Genomic DNA, 14,625 nt, shown 5'->3' on the forward strand with positions numbered 1-14,625 from the left:
CCGTGCGAAGCCAAGAACCCCGTGTCAGAGACAGGCCTGAGTCTCTCTGAGACATGGCTGGGGTCCAGGCCCTGGCTCAGATGTCAGGTCCCTGCATTATTGAGCTCTGGAGGCTTTGTCTCCTTCTTATCCCTGGTCCTCCCCTCTCCAGGCTCCAGCCGCAGAGGAGGAGGGAGGGGAATCCGCTCTGGCTCCCCCTGCCCATGGAGCAGGCAGTCACACCTGGGGGCCCAGGGCTCCCGTGTAGCCACAGGCAGGCCTTAGCCCTGTACCAGCACCTCTTTAGATGCCCTGCAGGCCCGGGCCAGCTCCAGGCTGCCCTGCAGCAGGTGAGGAAGGTGGGGCATTGCCTCCAAAGGGCAAGGCGGAGGCCTGACTCCATCCTGTCCCCCCAGGTGCAAGAGAGTCAGGCCTGTCCCTCAGGACTGGAGCTGCCCGCTGTGTTGCTGGAGATGGAACGGAGCCGGCGGGCCCAGGAGCAGGTAGGGGCTGGCCAGGGCACGTGGCAGAGGGCCGAGTGGGCACCCCTTCATGCCCCGGCACCCATTATTTTTTCAGCTCCTGTGGGACTTGGAGCTGCTGACTGGGGCAGGGCTGAGCCTCTTCTGGCCCCCCTGGGCCCAGTTCTGCGGTCTGAAGGACCAGGCCCAGTGTGTACAGAGCCGGTGCAGCAAGCCCCGCGGTAGGATGGGTGGGGGCCCTGAGCAGCTGACCAGCTGGGTGAGCGGGGTCACAGCTGAAGGCAAGGGGGTCGGTCAGTGTGACATCAGGGGGTGGTGGTGGTGAGGGAAGCAGAAGTATGGGCTTTGGACCCAGGAGCCTGGGTTCTGTCCCTGTTCTGATGCTCGCTGTGGACCGTAAGCCTGTTTCCTCAGCTACAAAATGGGGAAGACAGTAGATCTGACTGGAAGGGAGCACCAGTGAACTCATCCATGTACAGTGTTTAGCACTGTGCCTGGCACACAGGACCTCCTCATTCCGTACCAGCTGCTATTACCATTCCACAGTTAGTGCCTATATTGGCCAAATCAATGGAATGGTGACATCTAGAAGGCTTTAGATGTGGCTGCAGCATGGGGGGAAAGCAACCTCAGTATTGCTCCTGAGGCCACAGGCACTGATGCCTGGGGTGCACAGACCCTTTCCTCTGGGGCTGATGGCTGGGCAGACCCCTTCTAGGAGGGAGGCTGTTGTGGTGACTGGGACCTGGGACTGTGCCTCCCAGTCATGTCTCAGTTATCAATTGTCCAAGGCACTTTGGGCAGGTTGGCAGCCCTCTCTGAGAGCCTCTCCCTCAGCTGTGCAAGAGGGGGTGTTAGCAGTGACCACTAAGGAAGCATCCAGCTGACATTGTAGGTCAGGATTCCAGTCTCATCTGAAGGCTTGAATGGGCAAGAGCGATCCATTTCCTCACAAGGAGGAGAAGAGAACAGGGTCATAAGTGGTCATAAGGAATACCAGGAGGAGGGATGATTGGGGGTCATCTTAAAGACTACCCATCGCACTGGGGGATGATGCCCTGTGGACTAGGGCACCCTCCAACTTTCCAGAGTTCTAGGCGGTGCTCATTGCCCCAGGCTGGGGACTCTCTGAGCCAGAACCATCAGCTTCCAGAGGGGTGAGTCTTTCTCCCAGGAAATTCTGTCCACTTCATATGGCCACAAAAGGGCCACGCACTGGACCCTTTTTTCCTATCTCCTTCCACAGCCTTGCCTAGCACCTCTTCCTTACACCCAAGGCTCCTCTTTGGGCTCTCACTCAGTTGCGCCCATATGATTGCCCCATAGCCCCTGGAAAGGGTGACCCCCAAATTCCAGCTCCTGGGGTCCAGTGGTGGGTTCAGGGGCTGGGAGAGGCGACCCTGGACTGGGTTTAGGCACTGGGGCCAGGAGACTGGCAGACAGGCTGCCTCCCCGCCTTCCAGAGCCCACGGGCTGCAAAAGGTGATTCTGAGGCAGGCTCTGCACTCCTGCAGGGGGCAGGTGGTAGACCCATCATCAGCCCTGGATCTGGGTGAAGCTAGGAGTGACAGAGACCCAAGGTGGGAGAGACCCGCTATGCCTGCCGAGCCCACACCCGGTATGCCGACACCCTGGCTGGGTGGCTGGACTAGATGGGGAGGAGGGAGGAAGTCCTCATCTCAAGTGCCAGGATTTCAGTCCCCTTCTCACTCATTCTTCATCTTATACTGTTTTTTTGGGGGGTGCCAAGGAGCACCCAGGGACAACAAGTAGGTCTTATTTTATGTCCCAATTCCACCTGTTTGGTACCAGCTGTCTCAGGCACTGGGTCCGGGATTCTGAAGCTAAACTGGGACTCAGGGGAGAGAGCACTGGGAATGACTGTCCATGGTGGCCCAGGGAGGAGGGGACAAAATAGCTGTGCCGGCCACCTGTTTGCCCCTCGCATGCCAGGCACTGGGAACATACTGAGCAGGAGAGAGGCTTGACTCCATTACTTGGTCCCTGTCACTGAGGGGATCACAGCCTAGTGAGAGCGTGACAGTAAATAGGCAATCAGAATTCCATGAGATCGATGCTGTGAACCTTGGGCCTATTAATTTATACGAAGCCGACTTTCATCTCAGATGATTTGTTAAACCTAGGTAAGCCATAAGCCTCTAATTGTTCCACTGTGCATGTGAGAGAAGAGCAAAGAGCCAATGCTTGTTTTTTCTGATTGACAGACATTTTTACAAGTAAAAGATCTCTCGGGAATACAGAGATATCAGTTATAGCATTATAACTGGAGAAATAAATTATCTGGTGAGACAACAGATCAGAATTGTGAGGCAATGGGTTGGGGGTTATGTTCACTGTTCATGGCAATAATTTCTAAAGGCTTGGGAGTCTTATCAGACTCCTTTGTTCAAAAGACATGTTTTTTTTTTTTTTTTTCACAAAAAAACATACCCACTTGGTTACTGTTGTGAATATTCACACATCCATGTGGCATAAAGATGGAACATCCTTGTGAAAGTCGTCTGTTTAGGGTCTTATGAAATCAAGTTCTTTTAATCAGTTTTATGGATGCAGAGTGACTCTCCTTCCTGCACAGCTGCAAGGGAGCAGACATTTCATTTCTTTCTTTAGATTTCTTTGGTTAATTATGAAACTCACAGTTTTTATTTGGTTAATTATGAAACTCCAGCCTAAAATTTCTTTTCTTGAGTTTCATTGGATTTTACTGTTAGCAACCAAGAAAGACCTAAAGAGGATTTTTCTTAATAATAGCAAAATAAGGTGCATACAGTGGGTTTCCTTGCCGGTCTAAATGGGTGTCCTCATAAGGGACTGACAAGCCTGGCCCACAGGCCCTTCCTTCTCCGTGCCAGGCAGCCCCTGGTGGTTTTGAAGATAAGGGTGTGCAGGTTCCTCTGAAGTGCTCTGACGAGGAAGAGGTGGTCGGCTGTTGGCAAGAAAATCCGACAGGCAGGCATGTGTGTGAATAAAGGTGCCTGATGAGCTGTGACAGCCTTAAAGTTCACACATCAGACCATCTCCTTCACCTGAGGCGCTGGGGACTCCCTAGGCTTCTTGATTCCAGTTCAGGTGGATTGTGTGAGGGGCTAGGCCATGAGCAGAGTGTTCCTGACATTGGTCTTTCTCCCTCAGGCTGCTTACAAGAGCTGAACCCTGCCACCAGCAGTAGCTTTGGGGACCCAGGACACTCTGAAGTCAAGGTGAAAGAGTCAAAGTGTCCTGGAAAAGGGCCCCCTCAGACTGGCTGGGGATAGCAGGGTAGGGGCTGCCTGGGAGGAGGCTACTGGGGAGAGGTGGTGTCCCCTCCTATAGCCAGGTAAGAAGGGACCATCACAGAAGCACCTTTTTTTTTTAAGATTTTATTTATTCATCACACACACACACACACACACACACACACACACACACAGAAGCAGAGACACAGAGGGGAAGCAGGCTCCATGCAGGGAGCCTGACTGGGACTTGATCCCGGGACTCCAGGATCAGGCCCTGGGCAGAAGGCTAAACCGCTGCACCACTGGGGGATCCCCACAGAAGCACCTTTTACCTAACGAAAAGTAGGCTTAGTGAGTTCAGGAGTCAGGCAAGGGCTGTGATGGAAATGAAGCCCACTGGGACAGTCACGGAGGTCTCCAGCGTCCCTCAGGGTAAGTGGCCCAGGCATGGGGGTTCCCCTCACAGGCCTGGGCCCAAATGCTCTTCTTCCTTCCCAGGACCTGGCTCAGAGGGAAGAGAGGAGACAAGGAGAACCCACAACCCAGAGGCCATTCATCGGCCTGTGGGGGAGGAAGCTGGTTCAGGGAGCCCCAAGGCCCTCAGGCCTGCCTTCCCAGGGCCTGCCAGAACCCCAACATCTCCCCCAGGGGCCAGGCTGGGGCCTGGGCCAGCAGAGAGCAGAGCTTCAGAAATTGCTGAGGATTGAGATTCTTCAGAGGCCGAGAGAGGAGGACCCTCAAGAGCAGAAAGAAGGGTGTCCCCGGGGTCAGAGAGGGGAGGCCCCCAGGGGAGAGAACAAAGAAGTTCCCAAGAGACAGGGAGAGCAGCTACACCAGGGTCCGAGTGGGGAGGCTACTCAGGCTCTGAGGGAGGAGGTCTCTGTGTATCCCAGGGGGGAGTCTCCTCAAGGTCAAGGCGGAAACAGGCCTGAGTGCCCGGGAAAGGAGGGAAAGGAGGTCCTCCGGGAGCCGAGGAAGGAGACCCCGCAGGCCCGGGAGGTGAAGGCCCTGCAGCCTTGCCCCGGCGGCCTCTCACAAGCCCGGGCGGTGGAGGAGGGAGAGGTGCCCACACCGTCCCCGGAGGAAGGCGGCTCCCCGGGAATTTCGAGGGACTTCCACCGGTCCCTGGGAGAACAGAAGCCCCGGCCTGCGGGAAGGGAGGGCCCTGGCTCCGGGGAAAGGACCACCCAGCTGACGCGGGACAAAACGGACGGCCCGAGGCCAGAGCGGAGGGCCGAGCCGCAGGCGGCCCCAGACCCTGGGGGCTCCGGGCGGCGGGAGCGCCCCGCAGCTCTCCCCGGGCCGCCGGGGCCGGGGCGCGACCCGGAAGGAGGCCCGGGCCCGGCGGAGCAGGTGCGGGGCGGCTCCGCGAGGCTCGAGGGCGCCGTCGGGGGGCGGAGGGGCGGCGCGGAGGCTCCCGAGGCCTCGAAGGCCGCGTGGCCCGGGCCCCCGGGCGCGGAGAAGGCGTCGGCGGGCGCGGGCGCGGGCGCGGCGCAGCGGGAGACGGCCCTGCAGCGGCTGCTGGAGCTGCACCGGGCGGCCGGGCGCCGGCGGCGGCAGGAGCGGGAGCAGCAGCGGCTCCGGGTGCGTAGCGGCGCCGGGCGGGCCCGGGACACCGCGCGCTGCAGGGGCACAAGGGGCCGCCGGCCGCTGACAGCCGCCTCTCCCAGGTCTTGGAAGGCCTCCGCATTGCCAAGAACCGCCGCTGCCGGGTGCACCCTCTGGGGCCCCCGCCCGGCCCAGCCCGGCTCCCGCCACCGGCAAGGCTCCCGGGGGAGGGCGGCGGGGCCACCGCGATCCTGCCCGGGCGGGGGCCGGGGGCCGGGCGCTCCTGGGTCCCTTCGGAGGGCGCGCTCGCCCCGCCGCCGACTGAGGGCGCAGGGGCGCGCCTGCCCGGTGCTGCCCCCTGCGGGCTCCTTCGGGCCGCGGGCTGGGAGGCCAGGGCCTCAGGGCTCCGCACCGCCCAGGAGGACGCGGCCGGGCAGCGGCGCGCCCTGCGGGAGCAGCTGCAGCAAGTGCTCCGGGAGCGGACCTGGCGGCTGCGGGCCCTCGGGGCCAGGTGAGGGGCGAGGGCGGGCAGCTGATGGGGCGGTGGTGGCTCCCGCGCTCTGGCACCTGGGAGGACGGGCCGCTCTCTCCCAGGAACACCCAGAACTTCCAGCAGCTCCTGTGGCCCCCGGGCGCTGAGGAGCCTTTGCGTGGAGCAGCGCTCACCCTTCCCGGCCCCCCCGCCCCCAGTCACCGCTGAATCCTCACGGGGTGATTAAGGAGATGGAGACCAAGGAAAAGGCGAGCCGGCAACCGCCGGCCAGCAAGGGCGATCAGAGGTAGTTCCAGAAAAGGCCCAGAACTCTGCCTCAGCGCCTGGGAGGCCAGACACACAGACACACGCGGCGGCTTCAGCCCCACCAGGAGGCGTGTTATTCCTTCTCCCTGTCCCCCAAGTCCACTGGCTGGCCAAGGTCAGAGAGCCAGGTCCCGAGGGTCAAGCAGCGCGAAGGCCCCATTCTTTCGGAAGAAGGATTCAATGCGGCACATCTTACAGGACACCAGTTCTTGCTTCGCTGGGGGGCCTGGGAAAAGATGTCAGAGGCCAGGCATGGATCCTGGGAAAGGGAACTTGCGGAGCCCGGGAGCCCCACAAGCTGCCTGTATTGTATCCACTTGTAAGCGTGACGGAATAAAAAGTGCTCCTGAGGAACGTGGGCTGTGGGCAGACAGAGCCGACTGGGGGTCCAGACCAGCAGTGATGGCCGAACTGGCCCGTCCGCCAAGTGTCATCTTTTCCCCCACCTCAGGTTCCTCCACAGGCCAAGTGGAGGGACACCCAGCACTGCTTGTCATGGGGACGGACAGAGCTAGCCATCTCTGAAAGAGAGAGGGCTGCCTTCTACCTCCTGCTCTCCTGGGACTTGCTTCCTGCTTTGGGAGAAATTCCTCTTTCCCTTCCCTTTAGGGCCTTGGGGAAAGTGGCGAGAATCTTTAGGCAAAATGTCAGCTGTGTTTATCCCCAGCCATCCAGCGTTTTGCCCAGGCCCTCAACCCTGTGGAGAAACACCCATAAGCCCCTGAGTAGTCTCACTTGCAGTTCACGACCACAAACAGGAAAGGGACACAGGATCACCCAGCAGTCCTGCAGCATTCCCAGGCACGCTCCCGTTCCTACGCCATTGAGCTCTTCATCTCCAGCTATACCACTGCCTCCCTCCTGTCCTCCCTGATGATGATCTGGACTCTCAGCCTTGCAGAAAAAGCAGACTCAGCCCAAGTGGACAGCCTTCCCACCAACACTGCCTCCCTACCGCTCTCTGTGCCCCCTGCCTCTCCTGTCAGAGTCCAGCATCTGGAGTTTCCTGGGTGGGCTCACCCAGCCTCGGGCTTTAAGTAACATCTACATCCCCGTGACTCCCAAACTGACATCTTCAGCTCTGACATCACTCCTGCGGGGGACCTCCGTACACAGCCACCTCACCGGCACCTACGGCATGGCCAGGGCTTACCTGTCCTCACACGCCCTCCAGCCCTGCTCCCCTCCATCTTCCTGTCCAGGCGCCTGAGCCAAACACTTGTGCTTCCCCACAGCCTTCTTTCCCCTTCTGTCATCCCATCCATCCATAGGCTTCATTGATTCCTCTTCCAAAGCATAGCCTGAATCTACCACGGCTCTCCTGCTAATCACCCTAGCCCCAGCCATCGTCCTCTCCTGCCAAGAGAACTCAAAATAGATGCAGACCTCACTGGCCAGTTGATTCTTTCCCTGAAAAAGCCATTGCTTATGGAATAGTTAGTACCCTGTCAGTATTGTTCACCTGCTTAAAACCCTCCATGGCTTCTTCTCCCACTTGGAATAAAATCCAAATTCCTCTGTCACTTAGCTTCCAGCCTTTAGGTCCTCAGAGAGGCCTTTCTTGACAATCACGTATCCCTTGCCCATCTCCCCAATCTCTCCCTAGTCTCATCATGAAACTTTTCCCTTCTCAGATGTCTACTTTCTCTCGTGCTTATGGCCCAGATCCCCCACTAGAATGGACACCCCCACCCATGTGTCTTGTATGCCTAATGTCGACTGCATGGCCTGACTTGTGGCAAGGGCTCTGTGTCTGTGAGGTGAATAATTTCTGAGAAGTTGGGGCTCACCCAGCTGCCAGCCATATGTGAAGTTGGTGGTGATGGGGAAGAGGTAACGCATCTCTGGCATGTCCAGTTTTCGGGTGTTGAGGTAGCGGTAGCGCCCCTGGAAGTCGTGGGAGATGCCTTCATACAGCAGGGCCCGGGTGGCAGGCAGGACTGGGTACATTTCTGACCGAATAGGAGCCTCCAGGGCAGGGCTGGGGACCTTGGAAGGCACTGCTTTGGGGGCAGGTGGAGGTAAGAGTGGGGCTTTGGGGTGCAGGGTGGGCAGTTTGAGGGGCAGACGCGCTGCAGCCTTAGCCTTCTGCTTGGCCTTCACCATCGACCCATACTTATGATGCCATTCACAGCGCAACATCTTCTCCCTCAGATATTCCTCCTTCCAGAAGTTCTGCCGCAGCGTATCCATGCTGAGTTGGCGCGACATGGTAGCAAGGGAAGGAGCAGTACCAGGGTGGCTGCAGCTGAGGGATAAGCGATAGCAAGTAGAGTCCTTCCCACAGCACGTGGCTGCCACAGACAGTCACCTGGCAACCAAGCCTCACCTCACACAGGGCCAGGGTTCTACTTGCCATGCCTTTAGCAGACCTCACATGCCTTGATCCAGAGGCAACCTCAGGCCAAGGCCCACCGGCTAAGATCCTTGATCTCCAAGCCTCTTGCAGGACCCAGGCTCAGTCTAGTATCACAGGCTTCTGGGTTTCCTGTGTTTCTGCTTCCGATCCTTGGGGTCAGGTCCCTCCCCAGCCTGAGAGAATGAATTGGGGGAGCCTAGGACCTAGGCACAAGCCTCCTCCCATCCCTCCCCACCAGAGCTGGTCACCATTGATTCCAAGGATCCATCCTTGAGTTATGATCTCTTGGCACAATCTTCCTGGTCCAGCTTTTCCATGCCTATATCTTTGGCAGAACCCTTCCCAACCCTGCCAATCTAATCCCCCCAACCACCTCATCCATGCACGTCCTTTCTAGTAGCCAGTCTCAGTTTGGAGAGAAACGGGAATGTTGCTTTAATTTAACATCAACAGAGACACCGTGTAACAGCACAGGGAAGAGGTAGTGGAGAGAAGACACTCAGGCTTCCTGTTCCCTAACCAGCCTTGACTTTAATGGCAGAGCCCCAGCAATCTGGAAGCACCTCATCTAGCCTCTCAGTGGGTTGGGAAGGGACAGGGGCTGGGAAATCAGAGTCGGGCTGAAGGCAAGCCTGGGGAAAGGCTGCGTGGCTGTGGGGAGGGCTCTAGCGCAGGTCCTCGGCCGTGAACATGCCCCTGGCCCTGCGCAGGATGGAGTCCTTGGTGGCATCATAGGGGTGCTCCTTGGACGGAATCTCCAGAACGGCTGGAATGGAGCGCTGGTGGGCGTCGAGCGCATGCCGCACCATCTCTGCGATGTATTGGTTGATGAGGATAATGCCGATGTCATCCCGGTTTAGAAATTGCCTGTTGGGAGAAATGAGAAGAGATTCTCACTCTGAGGTGCTGAGGCTGGGCTGCAGAGGAGAAGGGGCTTGACCCAGAGACTGCAGAGCACAAAGGCAAAAGTTACTAGCTAAATTCTCTTTCTAACCAGGATCATCTTCATTTCAAAATCTAAGGACCCGGGACGCCTGGGTGGCTCAGCGGTTTAGTGCCTGCCTTCAGCCCAGGCATGATCCTGGAGTCCTGGGATCGAGTCCCCCATCGGGCTCCCACATGGAGCCTGCTTCTCTCTCTCTCTGCCTGTGTCTCTGTGTGTGTGTGTGTGTGTGTGTGTGTGTGTGTCTGTGTGTCTCTCATAAGTGAATAAAATCTTAAAAGAAAAAAAAAAATCTAAGGGCCCTCTGGCTGTCTTCTGCCTCCCCTGCCTGAAAGGCTCCCAAGCGAACTGGTGCTGAAGACTAGCGCACATGCTGGTGCATTCTTCTCTATGCTGCATTTGTGTAAAAAAAAAAGAGAGAGAGAGAGAGAGAGAGGATAAGAATGTCTGTCCCTTTGTGTGTACATAAAGAAAAAGCAGAAAAGTAAATAAGCAATTAATTGCTCACAGGGGTGGAGGAGGGAGGTAACGAAGTGGAAAAAGACGAGGGTGGGAGTGAGGGGTGGGAGTCAGACTTGTCCGTGTATACCTTTTATTTTTTTTAATTTTTTTTGTTTATGACAGTCACACACAGAGAGAGAGAGAGAGAGGCAGAGACACAGGCAGAGGGAGAAGCAGGCTCCATGTACCGGGAGCCCGACACGGGACTCGATCCCGGGTCTCCAGGATCACGCCGTGGGCCAAAGGCAGGCGCTAAACCGCTGCGCCACCCAGGGATCCCTTTATTTTTATTTTTTTTAAAGGAATCCAACTTGGATTTATTTATTTATTTATTTATTTATTTATTTATTTATTTATTTATTTGTTTATGATAGTCACAGAGAGACAGAGAGAGAGGCAGAGACATAGGCAGAGAGAAGCAGGCTCCATGCACCGGGAGCCCGATGTGGGATTCGATCCCGGGTCTCCAGGATCGCGCCCTGGGCCAAAGGCAGGCGCCAAACCGCTGCGCCACCCAGGGATCCCCCGTGTATACCTTTTAAATATTAATTTGCAAGCTACATGAATAACTTTTAAAGGAAAGCTTTTTTTTTTTTTTTAAAGAGGGCTGATGAGACCATTAAAGGTCTATGCTGAGGAGGTTGGGGAATGGATCATAGGGGCAGTTTCGCATGAGTCAAAAATACAACACAGGAGGAGGAAAATCACACTTTCCCCAGACAGAGAACCTAGCACTGGGATCTCCCTTCCTTATGACCACCCACACATTAGTTAAGTAAAATATTAAAAACTATTTTAACTGAGCGCTTGCTCTCTGCCAGGCACTAGGGCAGGTTAGACTTGATGATCTCTGGGTCCCTTTGGATGGAAACATGAAAAATTCCTGGAGTAAAACCTACCCTTCTCCCAAGTCAACTTGGGTCACTTTACCAGACTGCCTAGAGATCAGGCCGGTTCAGGGCCAATCATACCCTCGGCAGCAGGAACCAGTCTCAGCCCGCAGCTCAGGACTGGACTGTGTAGGGGAAACAAATGAGAGTAGTTTGTCCCTGAGATTGGGTAACAGCCTCCTTCAGGATGGGGCGGGAAAACAAAGGGGGCTAGCATTCTCAATTCAAGGCACCAGGACACCTCCTGGTTTAAGGGACATGCCTACATTCATACTATGAAGCTATCGCTCTTGACCCAGGGTAAGAAATCAGGACTTCAAATGCAAGGTCTTAGCAGAAAGTAGCAGGATATAGTCCTAATATTCCGCCTGCAGTGCTCAGGACAATAGGAAATTCTAAGAGTTGAGGGAACTGCACAAGCAAAGGGTGAACCTGGCTTAAGAGTGTTGGGTCTGGGTTCAAATCCCCCCCTCTCTCTTCCAAAAGATGTGACCTCTCTGAGCTTTAGTTTTCCTACTTGCAAATGGGAATAATAGCCTCTACTTTACAAGGCAGTTGTGAGCCTCTAAGGGACATAAAAATACAAGAAAGCCCGACCCCACTGCCTAGGTATTCGATAAGTGTGTGGGTCGCCTAGGGTCGATTCGCAAGAGCCGAGCGCTAACAAGGCTGGGAGCCTGCTCTACGGGGCGAACAGGGGCGGAGCTGAGCTAGGACCCTGGGGCAGGTTGGGGCCGAGAGGCGGCGCCCGTCTCCAGATCTTTTCCCCTTTCCTGACCCAGAGTCATGTGAGGGATGAGCTCGTGAACCTGACATAGCTCATGTTCCCCCGGGCCCCAAAAGAGAACTTGGAGCATAGAGGCCTCCTCCGGAAGGGCGACTGGACCGACTTCCTTGACCCCAGACATCGGGGTCTGGAAGCCTGGCGCCGACCCCGCTGACCCCCGTGGCTCCCACCCGAGGCAGAGGGTCCCATTCAGGCCTCGCGGGCTACCGTACCGGAAAGTGTCTTCGATCTCATTGATGGTTGTATCCTTCTCCACCACCAGGAAATTAGGGTGGCGGTTCTTGTTAAGCTCCCCTATGCCGCCCAGCAGGAAGCCAGTCACGGTGTCTTCGTCTCCGATCACCGCAATTAGCTTCCCCCTACCCGCCATTCTCGCAGGCAGGTAGAGCTCAGCGGCGACGGCCCTTAGACGACGAAGCCCCTCCTCCGCAGCGCCCCGCCTTTTCGGCCGCGCCTCCGCCCTTTAGACATGCGCAGTTCACCACTCCGCCTTCCGGGACATGCGCATCAATAGTAAAACGTCTTAATCTGAATACGCCTGCGCAATAATGAGGGGCCCCCGAACCTGGGGACTACGATTCCCAGAAGTGCGCGCGGCACCACAGGTTCACGCAAGCGCGTTCCATCGCTCGTTCGATAAACCTGATGCGCCCACTGCTGGTAGATACGCAGACCCCAGAAGAGGAGACGCGGTTTCTGTCCTTGAAGGCAAGGTCCGGGTCTGTATCGTGTATTTAACTATGGCACACAGTTAACAACTAGTACGTATTTGTTGAGTATATAAAATATTGGACAAGTTAATGGTGACACTGACTAGTGAGGTAGGGATTCAAGTGAACAGGCAATTAATTACAGAGCAGTGTGTTAATTGCTAAAATGTGAGCCGTACGTGGAAGCATCCACTGAAGGGATAACCAACCCACTGGGGGGACGGTGTGCGCAAAGAAGATCCCCCGAAGGATTTAGGAGATAGAAGTAAGGACAAGAGGGTGTTACACCCTGGGCAGGAGGAACAGCGTATGCAAAGGCTTAGTGACATAGCATAAGTCCCCTCAAGCAAAGTTAAAGAATCTGGAACAAATTATTCTGAGGACAAATTATCCTGAAGTCTTTGGAAAATGATATTGTGAGATACATGTTTTAGAGGTAAGCGCTGCCATGGTACTGTGTGCAGAGGCAAGACTGCAGAAGGAGGGATCCCTGGGCGGCTCAGCGGTTTAGTGCTGCCTTCGGCCCAGGGTGTGATCCTGGAGTCCTGGGATCGAGTCCCACGTCAGGCTCCCTGCATGGAGCCTGCTTGCCCCTCTGCCTGTGTCTCTGCCTCTCTGTGTGTCTTTCATGAATAAATAAATAAAATCTTTAAAAAAAAAGACTGCAGAAGGATACTGTTTTGGTAAGAGATAATGGTGGTCAGAACTCAGGTTGTGGGAATGGGAATGTGGAGAAGGAGATGGAGTCAAGAGATATTTAGAGACAGAATGAACAAAACTGGTGTTCAGATTGAATGTTTGGGAAGTAAGGTAGAGACCTAGCTGACTCCCAGGTTTCTGGCCATTGCAACTAGGTGGATAGCACTAACATGTCTGAGTGAGCTAGCCGTATTTCACACTATTTCCTAGTGTGAAATATGGACTGAAAGAAAGGTCCACCCTTTCCTCCTCTATTTTTAGCAAACAGGCATACTGGTGTTCAGCATATGGTTTGTGAGTTTAGAGTGCTTAAGACATCCAGATGGTCTCGTCTAGGGGGTATTTGTATGAGAGGCTTGGGATTTGGGCACACCTGATTTGAATCTTGGCCCAAAAATCATACTTAGAGGTATGATTTTGGATTTATCATCAAAATTCTCAAGGCTTCAAGTTCTTCAGATAGTAGTATCCCTACCCACTTGATAGGGCTGTAAGGTTTAAGGGAGATAGAGTCCATAAATGCTCAATACCTAGGGCCATTCTACAGTTGCAGAAGAGCAGCTGGGCTGGACATCTATGGACACACAGATGGAAAGCAGATGATGCTGAGGAGGCGGCCAGCAAGCCATCCAGGAAAGTGCTCACACCTAGGGTGAGTGGGGAGGGAGGGCAGAGAATGAAGACGGGTGCATGTAGAAGCACCTGGTTTAGTGCCTGGCACAGAACTGGCCCATAATGCTCACAAGTGGTTGGGTACTTAAGAGAATGGATCTTGCCTTCAGTGATTTTTATTTATTTATTTATTTTTTATGATAGTCACACACAGAGAGAGAGAGAGGCAGAGACATAGGCAGAGGGAGAAGCAGGCTCCATGCACCGGGAGCCTGACGTGGGATTCGATCCCGGGTCTCCGGGATCGCGCCCTGGGCCAAAGGCAGGCGCTAAACCGCTGCGCCACCCAGGGATCCCACCTTCAGTGATTTTATCAGGTGAAGAGCTGGGAACATTTATACACTCATTCATTCAACCAGTGTTTATCAAATGTGGCCATGAGAAGGCTGAAGATCCATGATTGATAAGACATGATTTCTGTCTGCAAGGAGCTCAATGAAGGATGGGGAGGAGGGCAAACATAAGAGAGGCCCTGGAGGTCTTAAGGGGGTAGGATTCCAAGCAAGGAGGGGGAAAGGGAAGAAGAAATTTAAAGAGTGAGGAGGCAGATAGGCTACTGAGTAAACCAGGTGAGGAGAGTGGTCTTCCCTGACCTACCCACCACTATGTGCTGAAATGTCCAGGAGCAGGTCTACAGTTGGCGGGGGTAGGAGGGTGTCAATTTACTGAAATCCTTTTTGGCCCTGCTGTGTCTACTGAATTATTCATTTACTTGCTTGTCACAGCTGTCTATATTAGACCTTCCAGGGTCAGGGAGCTACAAAGTCACAGATCAGTGTAGTAATGCAAAGATGTGCCTGGGGAAGTTTCAGAGCTGGGGGCAGGGGTAGATCAAGGGGGCCAGGAAGATGAGGAGGGTGGAAAGGCAAAGGCTGAAACTGCAGCATGGGTGCCCAGGAATCTCAGAGCTGTAAAGAGGGGTTGAAATGGAGGGTGTGGTGGGGAGTAGGCACACTGACTCAGGACTTCTTGTGTCAGCAGGTGGGGGAAGATGGTGCGTGAACTTAGAGGCCTTGTTAA

At 55.2% G+C, this 14,625-nt stretch overlaps 2 protein-coding genes across 2 annotated transcripts; both read right to left on the reverse strand.

The window, feature by feature from the left end:
• Positions 1-6,136: 6,136 nt before the first annotated feature.
• On the reverse strand, positions 6,137-8,255 carry ATP6V1FNB (ATP6V1F neighbor). The gene is made up of 2 exons (XM_055307529.1): positions 7,835-8,255; positions 6,137-6,270 (listed from the first exon to the last, which is right to left on the reverse strand). The coding sequence occupies exons 1-2, from the start codon at positions 8,253-8,255 to the stop codon at positions 6,161-6,163; spliced, it is 531 nt and encodes a 176-aa protein (XP_055163504.1). The 3' UTR covers positions 6,137-6,160.
• Positions 8,256-8,813: 558 nt separating this feature from the next.
• On the reverse strand, positions 8,814-11,966 carry ATP6V1F (ATPase H+ transporting V1 subunit F). The gene is made up of 2 exons (XM_055307438.1): positions 11,737-11,966; positions 8,814-9,270 (listed from the first exon to the last, which is right to left on the reverse strand). The coding sequence occupies exons 1-2, from the start codon at positions 11,892-11,894 to the stop codon at positions 9,069-9,071; spliced, it is 360 nt and encodes a 119-aa protein (XP_055163413.1). The 5' UTR covers positions 11,895-11,966; the 3' UTR covers positions 8,814-9,068.
• Positions 11,967-14,625: the final 2,659 nt, after the last annotated feature.

This window comes from Nyctereutes procyonoides, unplaced genomic scaffold, assembly GCF_905146905.1.
Source record: "Nyctereutes procyonoides isolate TBG_1078 unplaced genomic scaffold, NYPRO_anot_genome, whole genome shotgun sequence".
In the NCBI taxonomy this organism is placed as follows: domain Eukaryota; kingdom Metazoa; phylum Chordata; class Mammalia; order Carnivora; family Canidae; genus Nyctereutes; species Nyctereutes procyonoides.

Excerpts from the sequence above, each read along its gene's own strand:
- ATP6V1FNB (XM_055307529.1), bottom strand. The coding sequence starts at position 8,255 with ATGTCGCGCCAACTCAGCATGGATACGCTGCGGCAGAACTTCTGGAAG. Across the intron at positions 6,271-7,834 it reads CACATATGGCTGGCAGCTGG|GCCCCCCAGCGAAGCAAGAA; the intron begins GTGAGCCCCAAC and ends ATCTTTTCCCAG.
- ATP6V1F (XM_055307438.1), bottom strand. The coding sequence starts at position 11,894 with ATGGCGGGTAGGGGGAAGCTAATTGCGGTGATCGGAGACGAAGACACC. Across the intron at positions 9,271-11,736 it reads GAGATCGAAGACACTTTCCG|GCAATTTCTAAACCGGGATG; the intron begins GTACGGTAGCCC and ends TTCTCCCAACAG.